Raw genomic sequence first — 27,407 nt, 5'->3', positions numbered from 1 at the left:
CATTTAACCATTATAAGACTGAACAGATTTATCAGTCTGCCAGTTTCAAGCTAGAAATAATTTTTTAAAAAAGTCAATCTCTTCAAAAATACATATTTTTGTATGAATATTGACATACAGATATCTTTTTACTGAATTTTATATAATACTTTTTAAAAGTTTTGATAATAGAAACATCAATAAGCTTTGTATCAAAATGGTTTGTGTATTTTTGCCTAACTGCATAGTAGGATTGCAACTTGAACCAATCATTGAATAAAACACTTTTATTTTTATGAACATTTGTTTATTCTCAGTGGACGTGTGGAAAATGAAAGAAATAGAAAATACAACTATGAGAATCAATTATCTATTATGTTTAAGTGAATTGTCGGTAGGTCCCGTATACCATTCTTGTCAATAACTCTAACATGGAATGAAGGCAGATTGATTACAAATCTCTTTTGTAACTGGAAAATAAAGAACAATGAGAAAATATTGTTAGAAATAGCAAGTAAATCAAAAACATAGAAAGAAACTAAGTAGAAATATTTATTAGAATTATCTGTCATCATTCCAGTCATACAAGAAACGGGAGATAAGCTGTATTAATATTATTCGTATCATTCAATTTACATTATTCCATGCTTGCATGGATTAGATGGAATTTATTAAGGTAGATTTTCTATAGCTGGATACCCGCCTTGTTGCCAACCCTGTCCTGTTTCCAAGCAAGGTAATATTTCCTATGGCCAGTCATGTTTTAACCCTTCCGTTACTAACCCGGCCGAAAAAATTTTTGGTTCATAAGACTAACCCGGCCGTAACCGGCCAAGCGTACCCATTGTTATTTAAATGTATATTTGAACCCAAATCTCATTAGTACATTTGTTAAAACACCTGATTTCACTTTGCAAACAGTTGAGTTATTGTCTCCGACATTGATTGGCGTGATATTTGAACTCAGTGAATTTTGGAAGATTTTTTTTCCACATTTTTTGCGGCGTTAATTTTTTCAACTTTGAAGATGGAAAGGAGTTTCATGCTATCAAGCAGTGATTCCGAATTTGAAGGTTTTTCAACAGAAGATATGGAGATATCGAAGAAAAGAATGAATGAGGTACAAAAGCACGTGGTGAACGATAATGAATCGGATATTTCTGTATCCGAAACTGAAAGCAGCGATTCTGAAAGCAGCGATTCTGAAAGTAGCGATTCTGAAAGTAGCGATTCTGAAAGCAGCGATTCTGAAAGTAGCGATTCTGAAAGCAGCGACGGCGACAGCGAGGATGATTTTACACCAGAAAAAGATTTTTTTAATATTTTTCTGAGGAAACAGGGCCTACCCATAGTCTTTCTCAGGAAGTGAAACCTTTAGACTTCTTTTTCATGCTTGTTTGAAATGATTACTGCGGAAACAAACCGTTACGCAGAATGTAAACAAACCGGAAAAAAAAAAAGATAGCTTGTGGTTTCCTGCAACTGTAGATGAAATACGGGCATTTTTTGCCATAAATATTATTATGGGTATTAGACAGTTACCCAGAATAACAAATTACTGGAGCAATCAGGAACCTTTTGGCGATGAATATATTTCCAGTATTATGAACGAGTACGATTTGTGAAGCTGAACCAATATTTACATGTGAGAGACACTAGCAGGACCCCCCCCCCAGTACGTGGAGAACGTTGAGACAAAAATTATGCAATAGAATTGATTAAGAACCCTTTCTTTAATTATGTTCCAAATATCACATTAATATGTTGATAAATAAAAAAGTTACAGGTGTTTAATGAGACTAGTCTAAATTCATGATTATTTTAGAATTTAATCGAAACTCATGAGGGGTGTATTTTGGTCAGAAATATAGTAACGAAAGGGTTAAGCAGAAGACTGAAATGAACAACATTGCTTCTATGATGGTGATAACTGTACACAACCATGATATGATGTCATGATAAAGCTACACTCTCTCTCACACACTCTCACACTCACACACACACACACACACACACACAGAATAACAAGCTTCTTTCAGTTTCCATCTACCAAATTCAGTCACAAAGCTTTGATCATCCTGTGACTATGGTAGAAGACACTTACCCAAGTTGCCACAGTGGGACTGAACCTGAGACCAGAAGGTTAGGAAGCAACTTGTGGGAAGGTGGGGGGAGGTAGAGCCCAGAGAGAAGAAATGGTAATTAACACTTTGGAATTAAGAATTAACAATAATTAACAATTTGGAACAGCTTAGTAAAATACCAAAAGATTATTTACATGTTGCTATTTAACCTCCATCAAGGTCAACCTTGATTGAGCAGATGTTCCAAGTAAGGCTATTTCATCTTTGTTTTCATACATACTTACACTTAAATCTCCCTTGCACCCTTCTATAACACACACGCTCCTCTCACTCTGGTTCACTTCTTTTATTTCCTCTGTCTCCCCCAAAGCTACCTTACAAAGTGGAGGATAGTAATATGCATGTCTACCAATCTTACCTACCCAACTCATCCTTCAGCTGGTTAGTTTACTGAATACATAGGCCCAGCAGTCATTCAGCTATTAGCCTGGACACTAATACAATAAATCCCCCATCATTTAAATGCCCTAACTGGTATCACACAGACAGCATCAATGTGCCACTGACAACCTTCTACTCATTTAGCTCTGAACTGTATCAACCAAAAGGGTTGATATGATACAGAGAAAATAGCCCTTAGCCATGGCAAACAGTACTTACAATGACTATCTGCCCATTTGCCACTATACCCCTGATAAATTAGATACTATATAAAGGAGATACTAGACTAAATCTATAAAAATCCCAAGCAGGTCCCATGAAGGCATCAATACTTTCTGGCTACCCCCTTGGACTAGTACAGAGGCAACCCTCATTTACTATTATGATTCCCTTAATAACTTAAGCATGACATTAGATGGGATACAAAAATATCTCTCAATAAATTTCCTTACCATAAAAGGGCACTGCCATGAACTACAATGGAGCCAATCCTTATATTCAACAGTATTACTAGTGTTACTGCCACTTAGAACTTAGATAACTAAACTACTCCTCCAGCATCTAGATAAGTGGTTCTCAACCATGTTTTGCCTATGGACTCCTTTGATTCCAATTTCAGTCTGCTGGACCCTAATACCCGTTCAATGTTTTAAAAAATCCTATTATATTTTTATAATTAAAAATTATCAGAAATTGTATAAAAATAATTATTGAAATATTTAGTGTATTATAAAAATAGAACCAATTTATTGCACATAAATTTTAACAGCAAAATCTTAAATGGACCTCCAAGGGTCATATGAATTCTGATTGAGAACCACTTATCTAGACAAACATATAACCAATGAGCAATATGAATTAAGACTGTTGTCGGATGAGGTACTGAATAAGGGAACGCATGGAATCTCGGTTGGTTACATGGAATCTAGGCTAGTCACAAACATGTGGATATCAAAACGACTAAAGCTGGTGAGGCTGACATAAACAAATGCAACAAGCAAAATGTTTAATTAATTAAAATTACATTCATGGTGAAGAGAAAAATCATTAGATTTAATAATAATTTCTACCAGAAAAAACAAGAGAGATGACTTTGAAATCCAAATTAATTTTAAAAAATCACATTAAAAAAAGGCAGTAGTATCTTCCGTAAGTACGGTGAATTTGGGTTTGGAAGTTGTCTCCCTTGCCTTTACTGCTCACACCTCTGTACAGCAATGTTAATATTTTGGGATATTCATTTGCATTCCCACCACACTAAACTAAACGTTTTTGTTTGTTTTATTTTTATGCAAAAGACATACCTAAGGTAATTCTCTCAACTAGTTTCGCAGTCTACCATTCTATCCATTTATTTACGAGCCCAGGATACTAGCATAGAGTGGAGATGGTTACAAATTCCCCCAGAGTATAATATAATCAAATACTTACTTCATCAAGACAAGTATGCAACAACTGATAGGCATCTTTCTCAGTCAAATCTGGAAAAAAAAAAAGAAAAGAAATTTGGAAATAAAATTAAAAATAAACATGTTAGTAATGATTCTTGATATTAACACAACATCGCACAAGAATTAAATTTAAACCCCATGATCATACCTAAGCCACTATGGGTGATACTCTTTTATTCTTTTACTTGTTTCAGTCATTTGACTGCGGCCATGCTGGAGCACCGCCTTTAGTCAAGCAAATCGACCCCAGGACTTATTCTTTGTACGCCTAGCTTATTCTATCGGTCTCATTTGCCGAACCGCTAAGTTATGGGGACGTAAACACACCAGCATCGGTTGTCAAATGATGTTGGGGGGACAAACACAGACACACAAACATATACACACACATACATACATACATATATATATATATATATATACAACGGGCTTCTTTCAGTTTCCGTCTACCAAATCCACTCACAAGGCTTTGGTCGGCCCAAGGCTATAGTAGAAGACACTTGCCCAAGCTGCCACGCAGTGGGACTGAACCCAGAACCATGTGGTTGGTAAGCAAGCTACTTACCACACAGCCACTCCTGCGATGGTTATTATATAATGATTTCTCACATAAGTATACAGCCATATTTTTTAGGGAGAGAGGTACAGTTGGTCTAATAAATAAATGTTAGTATTTGACAAGTACTTATTCCATGAAAGGCTTTGTTGATCTCAGCAGGATTTGAACTTAGAACATGCTTGCAGTATCAATCAACTACCTTGAACAAATTAATCAAATATGGTCTCCCTCCAAAAAATTTTTCCATGTGATGTGTTAGAAATGAGGACGGTAAGTGGTAGAAAGAATAGAATGCTGCAGTATTTAGTTATAACTCTTTATATTTCTGGGTTCACATCCTGCAGGAATTAACACTGCTTTTCACCATTCCAATGCCAGTTAATAAAGAACAAGGGAATACCAATTTATGCAACAAGCTTCCATCCAAAATGTGTGGCTCATTAGAAAACACTGTTGTATCGTTGAAGACTAAGTCTTTGGAATTATTTATGCTACATTCATTGCAATAATGTTGGTTAATTCCACTTGCCACTCATCTTTAAGTGTGGGCAGGCCTCAAACGTAAAAATCAATGCCTTTTTCTCTGTTGTTTTGTTTTGTTTCCTGCTACATGAAGTACCAGTGAGAGTTGTCATCAGTTCAACCGAACAAATCTCGTATAGTGGTTTCAAATTTTGGCACAAGGCCAGCAATTTCGGGGGGGGGGGTAAGTTGATTACTTAGACCCCAGTGCTCAACTGGTACTCATTTCATCAGCACCCCACTCCTCAAAAGGATGAAAGGCAAAATCAACCACAGTGGAATTTGAACTCAGAACATAAAGAAGGACAAAATGCTGCTTAGCATTTTGCGCTGTGCACTAACGATTCCGCAAGCTCACCACCTTATCAATGCATATTACTCCACAAAAGTCGTATTTACATAAGATAACTAAAAGAAAAAAAAGACTGCCAATAAATCTGCAAAAACAAAAAGGGATCTTTAATTTTAATAAGTTCAACTTATTTTATAGATACTTGTACTTTTGTGGAGGTTCCCCTGGGATAGTTTGAGTTGACTCCACCCTATCAATTTGCAGTAATGAAAATAGAAGCCAATCACAGATGTCCCAATGCAGAGTTGTCATACCAGAGAAATGAAAAGCAAAGTCAAACTTTGTGTGAATTGAACACAGAAATGGGTGGAGAAAATGAATACTGAAATACTACTCTGATGGTTCTGCTAACCACACCACTCTGTTGGTATATGTAAAGGTGGACATTAGCTTACATACATATTAGTCCTGCTGTGAATTTAGACTCCATGGTTAAACCACAAGGAATTCAGCAGCTTAGATTTGGGATTGAATTGATTCATCAGGGATCACTGTTTCTCTGTTTACCAAATGTAAAACTATTTACTGAGAATGTAAACAAAGTTGCGAATAGCACAACTCATTTACATAGTGCATTAATAACTAGAATAGCAATACAGTATAGGTCGTGTGTGTGTGTGTGTGTGTGCGTGCGCGTGTGTGCGTACGTGCGTGCGTGTATGTATGTAAATGCAATTATAGTCATATGTTTAACACACAAACACAAACATTTCAGAGTTGTACTTGTTTGGCAAGTGACTTGATCTGAGCAAATGTTGAAACTGAAACAAATGCATTGTGAAAGAGTTAATCTCTCTCTCTCTCTCTCAAACATACACACAAACATATACATTACTGACTTTGCTTGCTGTACATCTGTAAACCAGTCACTAAAGCTATTCCAATTAGATTACAAAATAAAATTAAGGTAAATGCAATGGTAAATGTGTAGAAAATAGCTATCAGGACTCTTCCACAATGTAATTATATATTAGATAGGTGTAACAATATTGATATGCATATACATAAAAAAATTTCTTTGTAAACTATCACCTTCTAATCAGCACCCCTCATCATCATCATTTAATATCTGCTTTCCATGCTGGCATAGGCTGGACGGTTTGACCAGAGTTGGCAAGGAGGTGAGTTGCATCAGGTTCCAATCTGACTTGGCATGGTTTCTACGACTGGATGCCCTACTTAATGCCAACCACTTTACAATGTGTGTTGGGTGCCTTTAACATGGCACCACACAGGCACTGTTATGTGGCACCAGCATGAGTGCTTTTCACGTGGAATCAGCACAGGACTCTTGCAGGCCAATCTGCCCCACCAGTGGGGAGCAGCCTTAACATTTCTGCTTGGGTCCTCCTGGGCACAACAAGGTACCAAAAACCCACTGTACCTCTATAGGGAAGCACTTTGCTAAAGTAATGAGCTGGGTTGCTTAGTTCAGCTGCATACTCTGAGAGCATAAAATAATGGGTGAGCAAGAATAATTCATTGGCAGACAGTTTTGTTTGACAAGCAGCTGATTGATACATGGTTGTACAACCTGCTAAAAACAGCTGCCAAAATTTCACACAAATTACACTCTACCAATCGTAAAAATGAAGCCTATACTGAATAATACAGTTCCTTATATATAAACAACATGACATATTATCTTCGAAACGTCTAGATAGAATAGAGACAGCTGATGAAGGGATATTCCAAGTGGCTTTCCGTTTTCCTATGTGTTCGTTCCGTTGTCTGTAGTTTATTGTTCTAACGTCCTGTACCCTGATATGCATATATATACACATGTAGATGTAAGTATGTACATATATGTGTGTATACATGTATATATATTCTTTGTATTATTACATTATTGAACGCACACGTCCTTTTTTGCAAGTAAGTCTACTATTATTCTGACGTGACTATCTTTCTATCTATCTGTCTATCTATCTATCTATCTTTCTATCTATTTATCTATCTGTCTTCTTCCATCTTTCTATCTATACCTCTGTCCTGGCCTCTACTTCACTGCTATACCCTTCTGTCCCTTCCTCCTTGTTCCACTTCCTCCCTCCACCATCCTCTCTGCTCTCGTGTGACCTGTGGTCAACTTTCTTTTCACTCCAGCCGCTGTGAAGGCAAGACGAACTACTAGCGTTCTACCTCAGATTTGCGTTTGGCCGTACGGCTTTTGAATGTTGTTTTCACTGTCCATTTTTTCTTGTCTTGGTTTGTGTTTGCCACCTTGGAATCCTCTGTGTAGTGGGTTGATCCACTACTCAGGAAGAGACTATTCTAGAGTACGTTCTGTCTTATCTTCGAAACGTCTAGATAGAATAGAGACAGCTGATGAAGGGATATTCCAAGTGGCTTTCCGTTTTCCTATGTGTTCGTTCAGTTGTCTGTAGTTTATTGTTCTAACGTCCTGTACCCTGATATGCATATATATACACATGTAGATGTAAGTATGTACATATATGTGTGTATACATGTATATATATTCTTTGTATTATATATATATATACATAGGCGCAGGAGTGGCTGTGTGGTAAGTAGCTTGCTTACCAACCACATGGTTCTGGGTTCATTCCCACTGCGTGGCACCTTGGGCAAGTGTCTTCTACTATAGTCTCGGGCCGACCAAAGCCTTGTGAGTGGATTTGGTAGACGGAAAACTGAAAGAAGCCCATCGTATATATGTATATATATATATATATGTGTGTGTATATGTTTGTGTGTCTGTGTTTGTCCCCCCAACATCGCTTGACAACCGATGCTGGTGTGTTTACATCCCCATAACTTAGCGGTTCGGCAAAAGAGACCGACAGAATAAGTACTAAGCTTCCAAAGAATAAGACCTGGGGTCGATTTGCTCGAATAAAGGCGATGCTCCAGCATGGCCAAGTGAAATCACTGAAACAAGTAAAAGAATATGTGTGTGTGTGTGTGTGTGTGTGTGTGTGTGTGTGTGTGTGTGTGTAGAATATAAGAGCATGGAGATATAGCATTTATAAAACTTTATTATCTGCAAAATTCAAGCATAGCCCCTTACAGCTGTTTCAATTACACCTAAAAAGATTAAATAGCAATTATTAAAACTATTATAATAGGCAAAATCTCTTCAGAGAGGGAGAAAAAAGATATATTGTTAGGTTTTTATGTGTTGTATTTTAGAATCAACACAACAGACTTTTATGAATATCATTATGAATATTTTTATTCACAACAAATATTAGTTATTGAACCAGTAATTTACTGGATGATATCATCCCTTAACGAGGCTAATTTAACCTCTAATTGAATTTGTATATATATATAGAAAATAAATAAATATATATATATATATATATATATATATATATATATATATATATATATATATATATAATGTATATATATAGAAAAAAGATATACTGTTAGGTTTTTATGTGTTGTATTTTAGAATCATCACAGCAGACTTTTATGAATATTATGTATATTATTATTATTCACAACAAATATTAGGTATTGAACCAGTAATTCATTGGATGATACTATCCCTTAACGAGGCTAATGTAACTTTTAATTTAATTCGTGTATATATATATATATATATATATATATATATATAGTAGAATAATGGAAAGAAAGTTCTTGCTACAGTATTGTATATATGTGAAAAAATGAGTAGAGATGTCTTTTTGGTGGGTGATAATTTTTATTTTAATCTTAATAATAATCTTTACAGTGAATTACTCTGATATGAGTTTCAAGCTTCAAGTAGCCATTTTCAAACTGTATTTTACTTGTTGCTTAAATAGCAAAAGATTTTTTCTTACAAGTATACATACATAAAAAAATATACACAAGAAAGGGGAAAAAATCTTTTAAAAACACACACACATATATATGTATATATATATATATATATATATATATATATATATATAGGGAGAATTCACAAAAAACAACAGACGAAGACAGGTGGTGTAGAAAACAAATAAATGTATTAGTATAACGCTCGGGAATTGAGAAAGTCTTTAATGTTTCCAGCCTACGCTCTTCTACAGAAAGGAACACGGAAAAAAACAATTTTTCTGAATTTTTTAATTATATATATATATAATTTAAAAATTATAAAAAAATATGGCAAAAAATCATATATTAATTAATATTGATTAATTACCAGGAAGCTAGCACATTTAAAGAATCAAAGAGATTCAGAAACAGTATCTGCAATCTCAGGTGATTATATATATATATATATATATATATATATATATATGTGTAAAATACAAAAGCATGTGAAGAAGAAGAAGAAGAAGAAGAAGAAGAAGAAGAAGAAGAAGAAGAAGAAGAAGAAGAAGAAGAAGAAGAAGAAGAAGAAGAAGAAGAAGAAGAAGAAGAAGAAGAAGAAGAAGAAGAAGAAGAAGAAGAAGAAGAAGAAGAAGAAGAAGAAGAACAACAACAACAACAACAACAACAACAACAACAACAATCAGCAGCAGCAAGGAAGTAAGAAGGTGAAGGAAGAGGAAAAAAAGTAAATGAAATCAAGAAAAAAAATAAGAATGAATATATGAATATAAATAAAAGTAAAGATAAGAATAAAGATAAAACTAATAGTAATTGAGAACAGTGTGGGAAGGAGAGTGTCCTCTTTCAAGAATAAAGAAATGGAATATTTTATGGTGGTCAATATTGTTGTGTTCTTATCAAAAGATGACCTGTGTGGTGCCTATTGATTTGAGGTCACCTATTCAGTTCTCACAGGTGGTATGGTATACACATATAATATACAAACACACACACACACACACACACACACACACACACACACATACACATACTAACAAACTTACATACCTCTTAATCTTTATATCTTTACATGTATACACATATGCATACATACATCCATACATATATATACACATAATTATAAACATACATATACATACATGTATATATATATATATATACATACATACATACATATACATATATACAGGTACATACATACATATCCATATATACACACAATATACACACACACGCACACACACACATATATATATACATACACACACATATATACATCCATATATGCACATATATATAAATATATATACACAGAGACATATACACATGCACACATATATATATATATACACACACAGATACATACATCTGTATATATGCATGCACACATATATATGCATATATACACACAAACACACACACACATATGTACATGTATACACATACATACACACACGTACAAATATTTGCAGACATACACACATATATATATCTACACCACATATACACGGTCAAACCTACATACACACATGCATACACTTATATATGCATACACATATACACACACACATATATATATATATATATATACGAAGATAGATGGTTGAACTGACAAGGATCGGAGATGTGTGAGGGCATGCTAAGAATCTAAGAAACTGTTTTGCACAATACGTTGACATCGGAAGTGGAGCTAAACTTGTGGGATATCTCAACAGCACTCTTAATTCAGTGACATTCTAACCATAATACAATCCTGTCTTGGTGAAGATTTACAAGGCCTACCAGTTTGGGGTCTAGCATCTGTCGACTTAAAACAAGCTACAATTCATTGCACAGCACTTCTAGACCTTTCTACAGTAGTTGCTACCACAGAATTTGACTTGCCCTCTTGGTGAAGGCACACAATTCTTTGTTTTTCACCACAGGACACTGGTCGTCTCTCACAAGCCGCCATGTTGACAATTGAATGTTGCAATAATGTAAAATCATAAGAAATAACTGTTAACCCTTTAACAATCTTCTAAACAACAAATACCGTACATTATTTACATTTGACGCATATTTGTCCTCATCTTGTTTGTTGTTAACACAACGTTTCGGATGATATACCCTCCAGCCTTCATCAGGTGTCTTGGGGAAATTTTGAACCTGGGTTCTCATTCCTAAGGTATTTTTCGATGTTGTTGTTATTATTATTATTATTATTATTATTATTATTATTACTATTATTCAGGTCACTGCTGAAGACATGCATAAGCTCGCAAGAAATGAAGCCAGTCTGCTCCGATGGATGTGTAATATCAGTGTGCATACTCGACAGAGTGCAAGTACCTTGAGAGAAAAGTTGGACCTAAGAAGCATCAGTTGTGGTGTGCAAGAGAGACGATTGCGCTGGTATGGACATGTGGCAAGAATGGATGAGGATAGCTGTGTGAAAAAGTGCCATACCCTAGCGGTTGAGGGAACCTGTGGAAGAGGTAGTCCCAGGAAGACCTGGAATGAGGTGGTGAAGCATGACCTTCAAACTTTAGGCCTCACCGAGGCAATGACTAGTGACGACACCTTTGGAAATATGCAATGCATGAGAAGACCCGACAAGCCAAGTGAAACCATAAACTGTGGCCTCTGCCAGGGGTGTAGCCAGCCCACATATGCATACCATTCCTTCACTGGACACTAAACTCTGCTTGCAAAGACCTATGGAGGCAAGTGAAATTAAAATCATACCAAATTCGACAACTGGCACCCATGCCAACCTCTCCTTCATTGGACACTAAAACTCTGCTCGTGAAGACCTGTTGGGGCAAGTGAAATCGAAATCATAATTAAACCAAATTCAATGACTGGCACCTGTACCAGTGGAGCACTAACAGCACCGTCCAAGCGTGATGATTGCCAGAGCAGCTGTCTGGTTTCCATGCCAGTGGCACGTAAATTGCACCATTTGAGCGTGGTCATTACCAGGGTCGCCTTACTGGCATTTGTGCCGGTGGCACATGAAAAAACATTCGAGCAAGATCGTTGCCAGTGCCGCTGGACTAGCTCCTGTGCTAGCATGGGATGAACGATTTGACTGAAGACTGGCGAACCAGATGGCGGCACCAGGCTCCAATCTAATCTGGCAGAGTTTCTACAGCTGGATGCCCTTGCTAACGCCAACCACCTCGAGAGTGTAGTGAACGCTTTTACATGTGACTGGCATGAGGACCAGTCAGGTGGTACTGGCAACGGCCACGCTAAAAATGGTGTTTTTTACGTGTCACCTGCACGGGAGCCAGTCCAGCAGCACTGGCAACGACCTCATATATATATATATATATATATATATATATATATATATTTGTTTTGCAAGATTTTTGATGTGAAATCATGTGTTGAAACAGATGTTGTTGTACTTGGGGATGGTCATATTGCCAGTTTAGCCAATAAAAACACACGCACTGTATATTTGGTGTTAATTTGCTTCAGCTTTATATTACATTAATCTTAATCTTATTTTGGCCAGAGTTCTTTCGTCACACATCTGTGACCTCATCAGTGGTCCTTTGTTTCCTTCTTTCTTATGTGTGTCTCACCTTGCTAACTATCAGCCATTTTGTATTTTGATACAAAATACAAAATGGCTGATAGTTAGCAAGGTGAGACACACATAAGAAAGAAGGAAACAAAGGACCACTGATGAGGTCACAGAAGTGTGACGAAAGAACTCTGGCCAAAATAAGATTAAGATTAATGTAATATAAAGCTGAAACAAATTAACACCAAATATACAGTACGTGTGTTTTTATTGGCTAAACTGGCAATATGACCGTCCCCAAGTACAACAACATATATATATATATATATATATATATATATATATATATATATATATATATATATATATATATATATATATAGGCATACATTTATATGTTTAGAGAGAGAGAGTTACATATAACACACACACACACACACACACACATACATTTGAAATCAGCATATGAGTTCAACGGTTTTCTTATTAGCTGACAAGGTGAGATGAGTTTAACCCTAGGCATGGTAAGAGCCACCGATGGAAATTAAGATGCTCTGCATCAAAATTCAAAATTGTTGATAAACTGGCTGTCAGCTGGGGAACTTGTCAGTCATTAAGATAGTGCTTCTGTGCCAATTGAGTTGTTTTGACTCTTATTTCTAGCAATACTGGTACCACTCAGTACCCTCTGTCACGTTAGTTACATCTCTAAATTTGCCTCTAGGTTGTTAAATTGCTAATAAGCCACCCATATTATTTGTTTACGTGACGGACCAGTGTCCCGTCCAGGTGGGGAACCTACACATCAATGAAACTGGGAAACTGGCCCTCATGAGCCAGGCATGGCTTAAGAAGGAACAAACAATAACAATGACATTATATATATATATATATATATATATATATATATATATATATATAATATTAGGATAAATACTTAATAAGAATTTATCAAGTAGTTAGCGTGAAAAAACCTCATAAGGAAAAAAAACCCATCATTTTTTTCCCTAAATACATATAATTTAATTTATATAAGGGCATTACTATACAATAATGCCTCACGCTTAGAGGGACTCCATAAGTCAAAACTACTAAAATAAGCACATACTGTCCAATCAGAGAAAAATTTTAGAATCAAGCTATTTAATCTGTAACTAAGTCTGACAAAATATATTTTGTTTCACCCTTTAAGGACTTTATTAAATGTACACATGTGATCACATGTGTATCTGCCTTATGTGGCTGTGTGGTGAGAAACTGGCTTTACAAATACCTGGTTCCAAGTTCAGTCTCACCATATGGCACCTTGGAAAAATGTCTTCTGCTTCAGTCCCAAGCGAACCAAAGACTTGTGAGTGGATTTGGTAGACAGAAAATAAAAGAATGGTCATCATGTGTTTGTATATTTGTGGTTGTCTTCCATCACCCTTTGACAACTGGTGTTGGTTAGCTTATTTCTCCATAACTTAGCAGTTTGGCAAGAGACAGAAAAAATAAGTACCAGGCTTTAAAAAAATAAGTACTGGGGTCGATTCACTCAACTAAACCCTTCAAGGTGGTGCCACAGGACGGTTGCAGTCTAATGACTGAAACAAGATAAAAGATGCGTGTTTGTAAGTACACACATGCCCATGTTCATTTGCATGCAAACGATTGTTCTGTGCCTGTGCTTCTTCATTCACAACCACTTACCTCACTTCCCACCCTACCCCCCTGCAACAATCCCTTTACAACCCCACCAAGACCATACCCATTTGTCCCATGATCCCCCCCCAACCACCACCACCCTTACATCTACTCCCACTGCTTACACCATTACCACTAACACCAAATAATCCACACCCATTATCAACATCTCCTGCCTTCAGTGACCAGTCATACATCACCACAACTGCCAGCATCTATTAACGCTCTCCTCCACACTGTGTACACCCACACCATACACTGCTATCTGTGTATCAATCTAGTCTTTACCTATATGTCTATCCTTCTAATCAGTTCCCAACTTAACCAACTAAACAACAGCAGTCGTCCCTGATAAAACCCTTGGGTGATATAAAACGTTTTGTCAGACTCACAGTTGTGGATTAAGCATATATATTCACACACACACACACATACCCAAGTGAGTGTGTGTGTGTGTGTGTGTGTGTGTGTGTGAGAGAGAGCATGACTGCATATACACATATATACACAAGCTTCTACATGCACACAAATATCTGTATGTATGAAGAATAGAAAATAAATGAAAGCATAAAAGAGAGAAAGAAAAGAGAAATGGAAAGAGGGCAAGGAAAAAGGAAGTAAAAGATTTAAGGGGAAAGTTCAGCCGGGGGGTGGGGAGAGTAGGAGAAAGACAGTCATCCGACAGAGGACACTACTCTGTTAGATGAAGAAAAGTCCAGGAAAGAAATATAGCAGACCGAGGGAATAATGGTAAGTGTAGTCTCAGACTAAGTCAGCTAGTGAGTCATCTAGTTTTAAGCACACACACACACACACACACACACACACACACCACCCGTCTTCTCATGTCTGATATCAGTGTGTGTGGGTGAGAGAGAGAGAGAGAGGGAGAGAGTGAGAGAGAGACCTTCCTAACTACATAGTCAGTCACACTCCCTTACTCAATCAACACTGCAGTAACTCATAGGTGCAGCAGAGAGCAGCAGCAGCTTTACACCAATAGATGATGATGATGATGAGATGACGACATGAATTGTAAGGTGTTGTTCATGATGATGACTCACAAACTGTAAAACCCCAACATGGCTTTTCTTTTTTTTGTCTTTTTTTGTCTTTGTTTTCTATGTAGTAAATAGTCTATATCATTTTCATTGTAGTTGACAGCAGTAGGGTGATACTAGAAGTATTAGAAACGATAGTGATGCTGATGAGAATGGTGAAGATGAGCTAGAGAGAGATACTGGAAAAACACCCAAAGAAAACAAAAAACAAAAAAAAGTTAAAAGTGAAGAACGGTAAACTAGGTAAAAAAAGATAATTATCAGCGGGTCCCTGCTGCAAGTAGAAAGAAAGAAAAACGATAGAGGCTACAATAATAAGTTGTATATTTTAAATGCTGCAAAGAAGAGGAGAAAAAAAAAAAAGAAAAAAAACACACGTTATCCACCTTTGAGGAATTTTCTGGAAGACAAAGGCTGTTTATAGTGGGTGTGACCATGTGTGTATGTATGTGTCAGCAACACTAATAAATTTTCGGTGATTGCTAGACAAAGGGAATGTTAATTCCTTCTAGAAAATACCAGAAAACATCCGACACCGAAACGGGAAGGAAAGAGAATTTCAAATTAAATATTGACTTTGATTTCTGATTTTAGCACAGAGGTCACAAATCTGGGTGGGGGAAAAGGTTTGTAATCACTGAATCAGTTCCTCGGTACAATGTCTGGTGCTTACTGGGCTGTTGGGAGAGTTTTTATGTGGTCACTTAATTGCTAGAAATAACAGCCAAATCTCCTTTAAACAACACCCTACTATCTTTTCAAAAGACAAAAATAAGTAATCTCTTTTATCTTTTACTTGTTTCAGTTATTGGTCTGCAGACATGCTGGAGCACTGCCTTGAAGGGTTTAGTCAAAGAAACCGACCCCAGGTGCTTATTGCATTGATCTCTTTTTCTGAAATGCTAAGTTATGGGGGTGTAAACAAACCAACACCAGTTGTCAAACTGGTTGAGGACAAAAACGGATACAAAGACACAAACACACATATATATATATATATATATACATGTGTATGTGTGTGTGTGTGTGGCTGTGTCCACACACACATATACACGCATGACAAGCTTCTTTCAATTTCTGTCTCCCAAATCCACTCACAAGGCTTTGGTTAACCCAGCCCAGGACGAAGGTAGAAGACACTTTCCCAAGGTGCAACACAATAGGACTGAAAGGTGGGATGGTCATGATAGGTATAGCGAATCAGAGCTGAGCAGAAGCTAAACAAGAACTGGTACATATTTAATTAACTCACATAGAAATTAAATACAAAGCCATCCTTTGTAAGATTTGAACCTAGAACAGAGAGACATAACTAACCACCACAAGGCATTCTGTCCAACACTACTATTTTTTGTTAATTAATAAATAAATTAATTAGCTGATAGTCAACAATAACGATATTTAATATATTAATGAACTGGTTTGTTTGTTGTCCAGAACAGTTCAATGCCAGATGGGGAGAGAAACAACTTTCCTAATAAACACACAGATGCACACACATACGCACCATACCTTGTCACAAGTCTTGGAGACGAATGAGGTATTCATGAAAGAAAGAAAGGGCTACATTTCCACCATGTCAACATGAAGAAACATAAGTAAAAGTATTATTAGTGGTGGTGGTGGCAGTGGCAGTTGAAGAAATACAAAGGTGAGGCGGGAAGAGAGATAAAAATGCATAGAGAAAAATTGGAAAAAGAAAAGAAGACAACAGAAAAAGCTGGAGGAGAGGAGGCTAGTGGGGGGGGGGAGTAAGAAAAGAAAAATGGAAGAAAGTAGAAAGACCACCACCTCCAGATAATGGCTTTGAATAGAAGTTGGATAGTGGAGGGTCTGGGAGATGAACGGAGAGGTGAGTCCACTTTATAAGAAGCATAGTTGTAATAATAATACTGGAGAGGGTGGTTATTATATGGGCCAGTTTACTTCATAAGGACTGAACGAGAGAGGGTGGGGTTATGAGGGACAAACAGTAGAGAAGTGAAATGGGTGAGGGGAATTTCAGACAGGCATTCTAACATATGGGAGGAATCTAATTAAAAATATGTCAAATATAATATTTAATTGAGAAAGGTAGGATGAGGTGTAGGAAGAAGAAATTCCTTCTTGTTGTTGTTATTTAATTGTTTCCATTCACGTGTGCATATGTTAGTATCCACATACATTCACATACATACATATGCACTCAAAATGCATACATACATACACATAAAAATATGTTACATACACATGTGAAAATGAAGGCGGTGGGGGGACAAAAGAGATGGAGCATATTAGATGTGATTCTGTGCTAAGAGATATGAAGAGTTAACCAACTCCACCCACCTATGCCCATCCAACAACTCTCTCACTCCCTCTGTTTCTCCCTCTTTCGCTCTCCCCATCCTCCTCCCCCTACATACACACACCCAAGTTTATAGCAAGTAAACATCTGTCTGCTGTTTTGTAGTGAAACATCTGCTGGTTCCATAGATAACACCAGACAAGACATCATAAAACAAGAAAGAAAGAAAAAAAAAACTAACCAAACCCCCACCACATACCCTAGCGACCCCACCCTCTTCCCACAATACTCAGAATCCATCGGAAGCAAACTTTAGAAAGAAAAACGTTTGATTAATTTGTGATTTCAGAAAGAAAAAGAAAAAAAGGTGGAGGAAAGCAAAAGGTTTTTTAAAAAATGTGTTACATGTAAAATTTTGAACTCTAAACGAGAAACAGGGTAAAGAAGAATAAGGTAGGTTCAATTGAACTTAAAGGGTTTTACTGTGTTTTACGTAGGTAGCATCCTTGTTAGATCTCAGTGTACATCTCACCAGTAGGGTTGATTTTATCATTCATCCTCGACCTGAATTTGATAACTGTACAGGGGTACTGAGTGGTGATGTTGTTAAAAATATATATATAACCTTTGTCCCTTAGAACAAAATTGACTTAATAGCTGCAGGAGACGAAAGTCAATCTGGAGAAATGTTTATTTCAGCTTTTCAAGAGGAGGTGAGGGGAAAAAAAAAAGAAAAAAAAAACTTGGCACATGTCCTATGATAATATTACAAGGAGAATTTAATAAGTTCAATTTCCAAAAGTACTGAAGGCTAATATTTCATTTCCTTGCCCTTTGGTCTGAGAGAGAGAAAGAAAGAGAGTAGCAGTGCTATGTATTACACTGTGGGCAAACAAGAATGATAAAATATTCATTTTTAGCTTGACACACGAGACAGCTGCACCCCCCCTCTCTCTCTCTCTCTTTCACTTGGACTTAACTCTTGCTGGCAACACTGACCATCACTGGTAAGTTGGAAATTAATATGCGTGTATATTTGTACTCAAATGAGCAACAAACAAAATTACTTGTGGAATTAGGACATGTACTTTTATGTTCCATCCAAGTAACTTTGCCTTTTGTGTTTCCCAGAGTTGATTTTAAAAAAGTACCAGTCAAATAATGGAATCAAAATAATCCCTAAAAGCAGTGTCACAGCCTGACCACAGTTCAATGACTAAAACCAATAAAAGAAACGTGATGTGTGCATGCGTGCGTGCATGTGTGTTTTTTATAGTCAGTAGACTGTGGCCACGATGTAGCATCACTTTAAAGAATTTTGGTCAATGAATCGACCCCAGTACTTTTTATTAAACCTGATACTCATTCTATCAGTCTCTTTTGCCAAACTGCTAAGTTACAGGGATATAAACACATCAACACTGACTGTCAAACAGTTGTGGAGGACAAACACAGATACACACACACATGCACATGCCCACGCACACACACACACATGATGGGCTTCTTTTTGTTTCCATCTACCAAATCCACTCACAAGGCTTTGGTTGGCCCATGGCTGTAGTGAAAAACACTTGCCCATGGTTGAGAAGCAAACTTCTTACCACACAGCCATTTCTGTGCCTATGATTATTACTTAAACATTCACTTTACTAAGCTAGAAGGGGGGGGGGCGGGAGACACAACTCATTGAAGCACATATTCTACAGCCAAAATGCCCTTCCTGTTACCAACACTCACATATTTCCAAATAAATATCTCCCCAGAAGATGGGAAACAAATGACATTGCTTGTATGACAGTGACAGTTTTAAAACTATTGTCTGGCATCAAGACAAGGAGGCACAATCACACACATACATATGCATATATACATACACATACATATATATAAAGGGACTCTTTCAGTTTCCATCTACCATATCTACTCACCAGGCTTTGGTTGGCCTGTCTCATCATCATCATCATCATTTAGCATCTGCTTTTAGCATCTGTTGTCCATGCTGGCATGGGTTGGGTGGATTAACCAGAGTTAGCGAGATAGAGAGCTGCACCAGGCCCCAGTCTGATTTGGCAGGGTTTCTACAGCTAGATGCCCTTCCTAATGCCAACCACTTTGCAGAGTGTGCTGGGTGTTTTTACATGACACTGCACAAGTGCTCTTACATGGTACCAGAATGAGTGCCTTTTATGTGGCACCAGCACAGGACTCTTCTAGGCCAATCTTCTTCACCAGGGGATGCAGCCTTAACAATGGCTGTGTGTGCTCGTTTCCTTATTTTGACATCATGCCATAGTTAGAAATGAGTGTCACTGTCATATAAGCAGTTTCTTTCAGTTCCTAATCTTCCATGAAAACTTGTCCAGCCATGGAGAAATACAACCTTGTTTGGAAACAGGAGAAAATAGACCACAAAAAGAGCACTCGACAAATTGTCTGACTCACACAAGTTTGAAAAAGTAAACGATAGAACAATAATGATGTTGATGATCATAATCATCACATATAAAATATATCTGCTGGGTCAGGAGGAAGAAGCCATGCCCATGGGTTTTGCAGGACCTCCAAGACCATTAAAAATGTTGCAATTTAAGACCTGCAGGGAAGACATTAACAGGAATGGACATGGTGGTTGGTCTGAGACCAGCAGGATGGGGGTTGACACAATAATGGTGATAAGAGGAGGAAAGATGAGTGAATTTTGGGAGCTCAAATGGAGATGCCACAAAACTTGTCAGCTCCATAGAACAGAGGCCATTGACATAGTGGTAGAAAGAATAAATGTGTATAGACAGTAAGATGTTAAAGGAGATTTGGCTGCTATTTCCAGCAGATGAAACAACCATGTAAAAGATACTTGTTGACTCATCAACTCAAATATTTGAGTGACCAATGCCAGACTCCACTACAACAATCTCTCTCTCTCTCTCTCTCTCTCTCTCTCTCTCTCTCTCTCCGCTCTTCGCTGATTAAGTTTTCACATGCTTGACAAAACACTTTTACACATACAAAATGTCTAAATGTAGAAACCGTTGTGTATAAGGACTTAGCTGTAAGATTATTTATAATGACTAAACACATTTATTAGCGATATAATTCATTCGTTAACATAGGGGCATGTACTAATTAATTTAGCATACAGATAACTTATAAAAATCCCTCTCTCTTTCTCTCACTCTCATACGCACACAAGTATTTGGATGTATGCATGTTTGTATATATGTAGGTATATACTAGAAGATATATGGAGTCATATGCACCCACTGACAATAGACCAACACTATCTTGTCTATATATTTATCTTGTATTTAATATATAACTCCACATCAAAATTAAATTACAGCTACAACAAACCATAAAAACATAAGACTGAAAAAAAAAAAATATTTGTATTTTCTTCTTGGCTGCAGCTAAGGTCACTTGACATGAACCTTGCATTTGACATTGAGTCACATGATAAGCTGTATCTATCTCTGGCAAAAAATTTCTTTTTCCTGGCCTTCGCTCTCAGACATACACAAATCTGATTTTTATATATTATGGAAGGTGGACGTTAAACAATGATGATGATGATGATGATGAAAATGTATTTAAGATGAAAAAAACAAACCTGATTTTTGCCAAGAGATAGGAAGAATGAGAAAGAGAGAGTTGCCTGCAAAGATCCTTGGACTTCATCTTTTTATTTCACCTACTATTTTGCAGACCAAAAAATCATCATCATCATCATCATCATCATCATTTAATGTCTGTTTTCCATGCTGGCATGGGTTGAACAGTTTCACAGGAGCTGTCCAGACTCCAATTATCTGTTGTAGCATGGTTTCTACAGCTGGATGTCCTTCCTAACATCAACCACTTTACAGTGTGTGTTGGTATTTTTCATGTGCCACATGGTTTTGCATTTACACAGCACTGGTACGAGTGGATTTTATGTGACACCGGCACCTGTAAAGGGCAAGCCTGTATTTATGATAGCCTAATTCAGTAAGTCAGTAAACCTTTGCTTTTTACAACTCTAGAGCTTAAAAAAATAAATAAGTAGCAGCAATATATTTTCTTTTTTATTTGTTCTTCATGAAAAATTTTCAATGTTCATGCAAAAACAGGCTGAGAGGCAATTATCCCCAAAAGGCTGAGCAAAGGTAATGATGTATACATCTCTACTATTATATATTACTACCTGACCATAATGGCTTGCCACCATTTTCATTTGACTGGTTTAAACCATCTGTTCTTTTGCTTCTTGCGGAAGGGATGCATTTCTACTGGCCAGGCAGTCCATATGCTGCCAACACTTTTCTGTGGAGGACTTAGTGTTATATGGACTGTTAGATATGTAATTCGTCTGACGTTCCGTGTGTCATGTGGTTCGTCTGAGTTCATTGTTTCATTGTTGTTGTCTTGTGGGACTGTCGTAGTAAAATGTCATTGATATATATATGGCGGACATGACTTTTGTTTATTCATAACGAACATTGGGTGAGTGCGTTCTTTGTATGTAATTGAACAATAAATGTAATAATTAAATTGTATAACTCGTTGTGTTATCTCTACAAGTCATCCGAGGGAAACATAACAGAGTTTATTGGCGTTGCCGGTAGGATACATGCTTACTTTACCGTAAAATTATTCATCGTAATAACAATGGCTGAAAAACAGACAGTAGAACTTATTAAATTGTTTAGGGAACAAATGGACAAGCAAATGCAACAACATCAGAGAGATATGGACGCTCTGTTAAAACTGTTTGGTGCTCGACAAGTTGAAGGCGATTCTAGTGGCTATTTTTCAGCTGCTTCAACAACAGTGTCGATTCCACCATTTACTGCATTTGATTCAGCGACAGAACTATGGCCTGATTACTGGTCAAGATTCCGTACGTTTGTGGCTGCTAATGCTGTACCTGAAAAACGCATGGCACAAGTGTTCCTGACCAATCAGACTGCTACTGTTTACAAACAACTTGCTAATCTGGCTACCCAACAAAATCCGCCTAAAGATATCAACAACTTGATAATGGACGAAATCGTTGACTTCATGAAGGAACAGTTCGACCCTAAACTTTTCATTGTGAGAGAGCGTTTCAAGTTTTGGAGTGATATGCAGCGGAAGCCAGGCGAAACTCTCCAGGAGCTGGCAGCACGTATACGCCAGGATGCAGCTACCTGTGATTTTCCAGCGATCACCAACCCACAGGATGAAGCTCTGAGACAGAGATTCATATGTTCGGTTAACAATGAAGCGGTTCTGAAGGCGCTTTTTAAGATAAAAGACTCAGAACTAGATTTTGCCCGTGCTGTCCAGGTTGCCATTGAGACTGAAGACGCAGCAAAGGTTGCAAAAGAAACTGTATACGGTTCCAAAACCAAGCAGGTGTACAAAGTCCAGCAGAACAGGAAGAAGAGTCTTCAAAAGAGCCATCAGCAGTCTTATTCCACAAACCAGGAGAAATGCTACCGATGTGGAAAGGCCCACAAAGCAACAGACTGTCCTTTCAGGGAAACCAAATGTCATTTTTGTGACAAAAAGGGTCATTTGCAAGCGGTGTGTAGGAAAAAACAACATCAGCAACGCAATGGTCATTCACAAACTCCCGTGAAAAGAATCACAAAAGCTGAGCTAGTCAAGGCGATCCTAGGTGAAGTTTCCCGAGACACTCATAGTTTAATTGTGCCAGTAACAATCCAGAACAGACTGTTCACAATGGAATTGGACACTGCTACTACAGGCAATTTTGTTTCCTTGTCAGTCTGGAAACAACTTGGAAGACCAAAGCTGCAAGATGTCAAGCATCGCTATGAATCTGCCAGCAAGCACAACCTGCCTGTTCTAGGAACTTTCATGGGCCAAACCAAGGATCCAACAACTGGTAAGCAGGATCTTATACCTTACATAGTCACCAAGATCTCTGATCTTAATTTGCTGGGTCGGAATGCTATCCAGACTCTGGGAATTTCCGTAGACACTGCTCTAGGTTTGAAAAGCATAGACAGCCAAGCTAAGAGGGAAGGTGCAGAAGGGATATACCCAAAGACCTCAAGTGAGCCCTATGTTTCCCTGCAGCAAGATTGTCACAACATGTGTGATGAATTTCCAGATCTTTTCAAGCAAGAATTGGGATGTCTCAAGAACTTTGAACTGAAAGTGAAGTTCAAATCGGACGCAACACCAGTCTTTCACAAGGCACGTCCGGTCCCATTTGCTCTTCGTGATGACCTGGCCAAAGGTTACGAAGAAGGCATCGCCAAGGGAATCTGGAAGCCTGTTCAATTCAATGAATACGGAACGCCAGTGGTACCGATTCATAAAGCACACGCTTCAAGCAACCTGAAGCCCAAACTACGGATTTGTGGTGACTACTCTGTGGGAATTAATGACCAACTTGCTGATCACCGTCATCCAATGCCACTCCCTGCTGAACTGATGCAGAAACTCGGAGGTGGATTCGGATATACAAAGATAGACCTTGCTGATGCCTATAATCAGATCAAGCTGGCTCCAGAAAGTCAACGCAGACTCGCACTCAGCACTCACCGTGGAGTACTCCTGCAACAACGACTCCCTTTCGGAATTAAGTCAGCACCTGGTTACTTTCAGGAGATCATGGAAAACCTGACCCATGATCTACCTGGAGTGGCCGTCTTCCAGGATAACATGCTCGTCAGTGGGAAAGATGCAAACAGTCAATTAAACAACCTAAAGTGTCTGCTCACACGTCTAAGCGACAATGGACTCAGATGTCGTCGTGAAAAGTGCCAGTTTGCACTACCCAGTGTAGAATACCTTGGACACATTTTGTCGGCTGAAGGGATCACTAAGGGATCCAAAGTCAAAGCAGTCTTAAAGATGCCATCTCCAACGAACGAATCAAGCTTGAAATCTTTCCTAGGTTCAGTTCAGTTTTATGGAAAGTTTATCCCAAACCTAGCCAGTATAGCAGAGCCACTCTATTGCCTTACAAAAAAGTCAACTATTTGGAAGTGGGGAGATGAGGAACAGTCAGCTTTTGATCACTTGAAAAATGTACTTTCATCAAGTCAAGTTCTGATACACTTCGATCCAAACAAAACTTTGGGACTGGCTTGTGACGCATCAAACGTTGGTATTGGAGCAGTCCTGTTTCACCGCTATCCTGATGGAAGCGAGCGCCCAATATCCAATATGTCCAAGACTCTCACTTCTGCACAGCGTAACTACAGTCAAATTCAAAAGGAAGCCCTAGCTATCATATTTGGCTTGCAGAAGTTTTACCAGTATTTGTACGGTCGTAAATTCGTACTCGTGACTGACCACAAGCCACTGACATCACTATTCAGTCCGAGGAAAGGGACGCCACTTCTCGCTGCTAACAGACTAGCACGATGGGCGCTGTGGCTGAACCAGTTTGACTACACCATTGAATATCGGAAATCAGCAGATCATGGCAATGCTGATGCCCTCAGTCGCTTGCCATTCGGTGATGACAACGACTTTGACAGAAAGGAAAATGGGGAAGACATAGACATGGTGTGTGCCATCAAAGCTCTTAGTATTCAAGTCCAACCTGTGGATGCTAACGTCCTCCGTCAAGAGTCAGGGAAAGATCCAGTGATATCTACAGTGATGCGCTACGTCCGTGAAGGCTGGCCACCAAAGAACATGGAGATCAATGACGAAGTCAACAAGTTCCGTAAGTTATCAAACTCACTTAGTATCTGTCATGGATGCCTTATACATGGATCTAGAGTTGTGATTCCACATAGCTTGCAGCCAAAGATCCTCAATCTTCTGCATCTTGGACATTTTGGCATGGAACGCATGAAACAACTAGCAAGAACTGCTGTTTATTGGCCTGGTATCGATGCTGCTATAGAGATAGCCAGTCGACGATGATTCATGTAACGAACATCAAAGGCAGCCATCTAAGCCTCCAGTTCACCCATGGATGTTACCAGAAAAGCCGTGGAGCCGATTACATCAGGACCATGCAATAAATTTTATGGGTAGAGATTGGCTGGTGATCACAGATGCTTATTCCAAGTACCCATGCATTCATCCTACTTCCTCCACGTCCTCCAAAGCCACTTTAAATCTGCTTGAGGAAGACTTTGCGCACTTCGGATTTCCTCACACACTGGTCACCGATAATGCACCAACTTTTACGTCTGAGGAGTTCCAGAGCTGGTGCAAAGAACGCGGGATCACACACCTGACAGGGGCACCTTACCACCCAGCTACCAACGGAGCAGCGGAACGTTTGGTGCAGACCTTCAAACAAGCTCTGAGGAAGTCTTCTTTTCCGCCGACACGAGCACTTCAAGAATTCTTGATGCAGTACCGGAGAACACCGACATCCTGTGGATTCTCTCCAAGTGAACTTTTGAATAACCGGCAGATACGAACAAGGATTGATTCTCTGCTGCCATCGCCAACACACATTGCTCAAGGCAAACAGTCTAAGGAAGCACATAAGTCTCAGGTGACTCCAAGCTCGGCTGATGTCGCTAAAGTTACCAGGCAGTACAAGGCCGGAGATCCTGTGTATGCACTATACTATGGACCTCGCCGAGACAAAGATCCCCGATGGGTACCAGCAATCATTAAGAAGTCATTGGGTACTCGCTGCTTTAACGTGAAGGTCATACCTCATGGCCCGATGTGGAGACGACACTGGGAACAGCTGCGACCGCGGTACACAACTAAGGAAGACAATGAACCTGGTGATGCAGAAAACACTGTATTTGAATTTGCAACAGATCACCCGATGGAGATCTCGGAAACTGTGCCACTAACACAAAGACAAACCAGACCCAAGACCATGTTACCCGTTCCAGAGTATGGACCAGACAACCCAAGACGGTCCAAGAGAACCCGTAAAACCCAAGAGAGACTTTGCTGTTGATACTTCTTGTGTAGCATCAATTTCAGTGGGGAGGTGTTATATGGACTGTTAGATATGTAATTCGTCTGACGTTCCGTGTGTCATGTGGTTCGTCTGAGTTCATTGTTTCATTGTTGTTGTCTTGTGGGACTGTCGTAGTAAAATGTCATTGATATATATATGGCGGACATGACTTTTGTTTATTTCATAACGAACATTGGGTGAGTGCGTTCTTTGTATGTAATTGAACAATAAATGTAATAATTAAATTGTATAACTCGTGTTATCTCTACGAGTCATCCGAGGGAAACATAACACTTAGTATGCTAAAGTTGATTATGTGTAGACATGCACTGAGGTAGTAAATTCTGCAGAGATTTCTGGCTGACAACCAGAAGTGGTTGCCCTTTGTCACACACATTTTCCCAATAGAGTATCTCTTTGAAGAGCTTCAGTTCTGGTTCAAAAAGAAGAACAAGACTGGGCATCTGACACTTGAAACATCGTTAAGCACTCAGCATTCCAACCAATCAGGCAACAAAGCCAATGAACCGTCCAAATTAGTGTTATAGAGAACCAGTGGTGAGGAAGATCAACAAGAACTTTATACTAGTTGATGACCAAGAAACTCTGGGTATTCACAAGAATCAAGTAGGTGGTCTGTTCTGGAGGGCTTCTTGGTTGGGAATTATGAATACAAAATTTACAAAGAACCCTGGACTGATTGATCTTTGGTGCTTCTAGAGTTTATCTCAACAACATTGATGAAGCAATCTTGAATACATACTCAACAACAAAAAAACGGCACAAGGAGGGACAAGTATGTGTATG

General features: G+C 38.3%; 1 protein-coding gene across 1 annotated transcript in view; it reads right to left on the bottom strand.

Moving 5' to 3' along the window:
- Positions 1-264: 264 nt before the first annotated feature.
- The window catches only part of LOC128248705 (proteasome subunit beta type-2-like), an 88,446-nt gene continuing 61,303 nt past the window's right edge, over positions 265-27,407 (bottom strand). The window contains exons 5-6 of the mRNA XM_089357245.1: positions 3,936-3,985; positions 265-449 (exon numbers count right to left, since the gene is read on the bottom strand). Coding sequence (XP_089213371.1) covers positions 342-449; positions 3,936-3,985 — 158 coding nt within the window. The 3' untranslated portion in view covers positions 265-341. The remainder of the gene's footprint in view (positions 450-3,935; positions 3,986-27,407) is intronic.

The sequence above is a fragment of the Octopus bimaculoides genome, chromosome 9 (assembly GCF_046866305.1).
Source record: "Octopus bimaculoides isolate indiv1 chromosome 9, ASM4686630v1, whole genome shotgun sequence".
Lineage (NCBI taxonomy): Eukaryota > Metazoa > Mollusca > Cephalopoda > Octopoda > Octopodidae > Octopus > Octopus bimaculoides.
The sequence above is the reverse complement of the archived record's forward strand: the minus strand, read 5'-3'. Positions and strand labels throughout refer to the sequence as shown.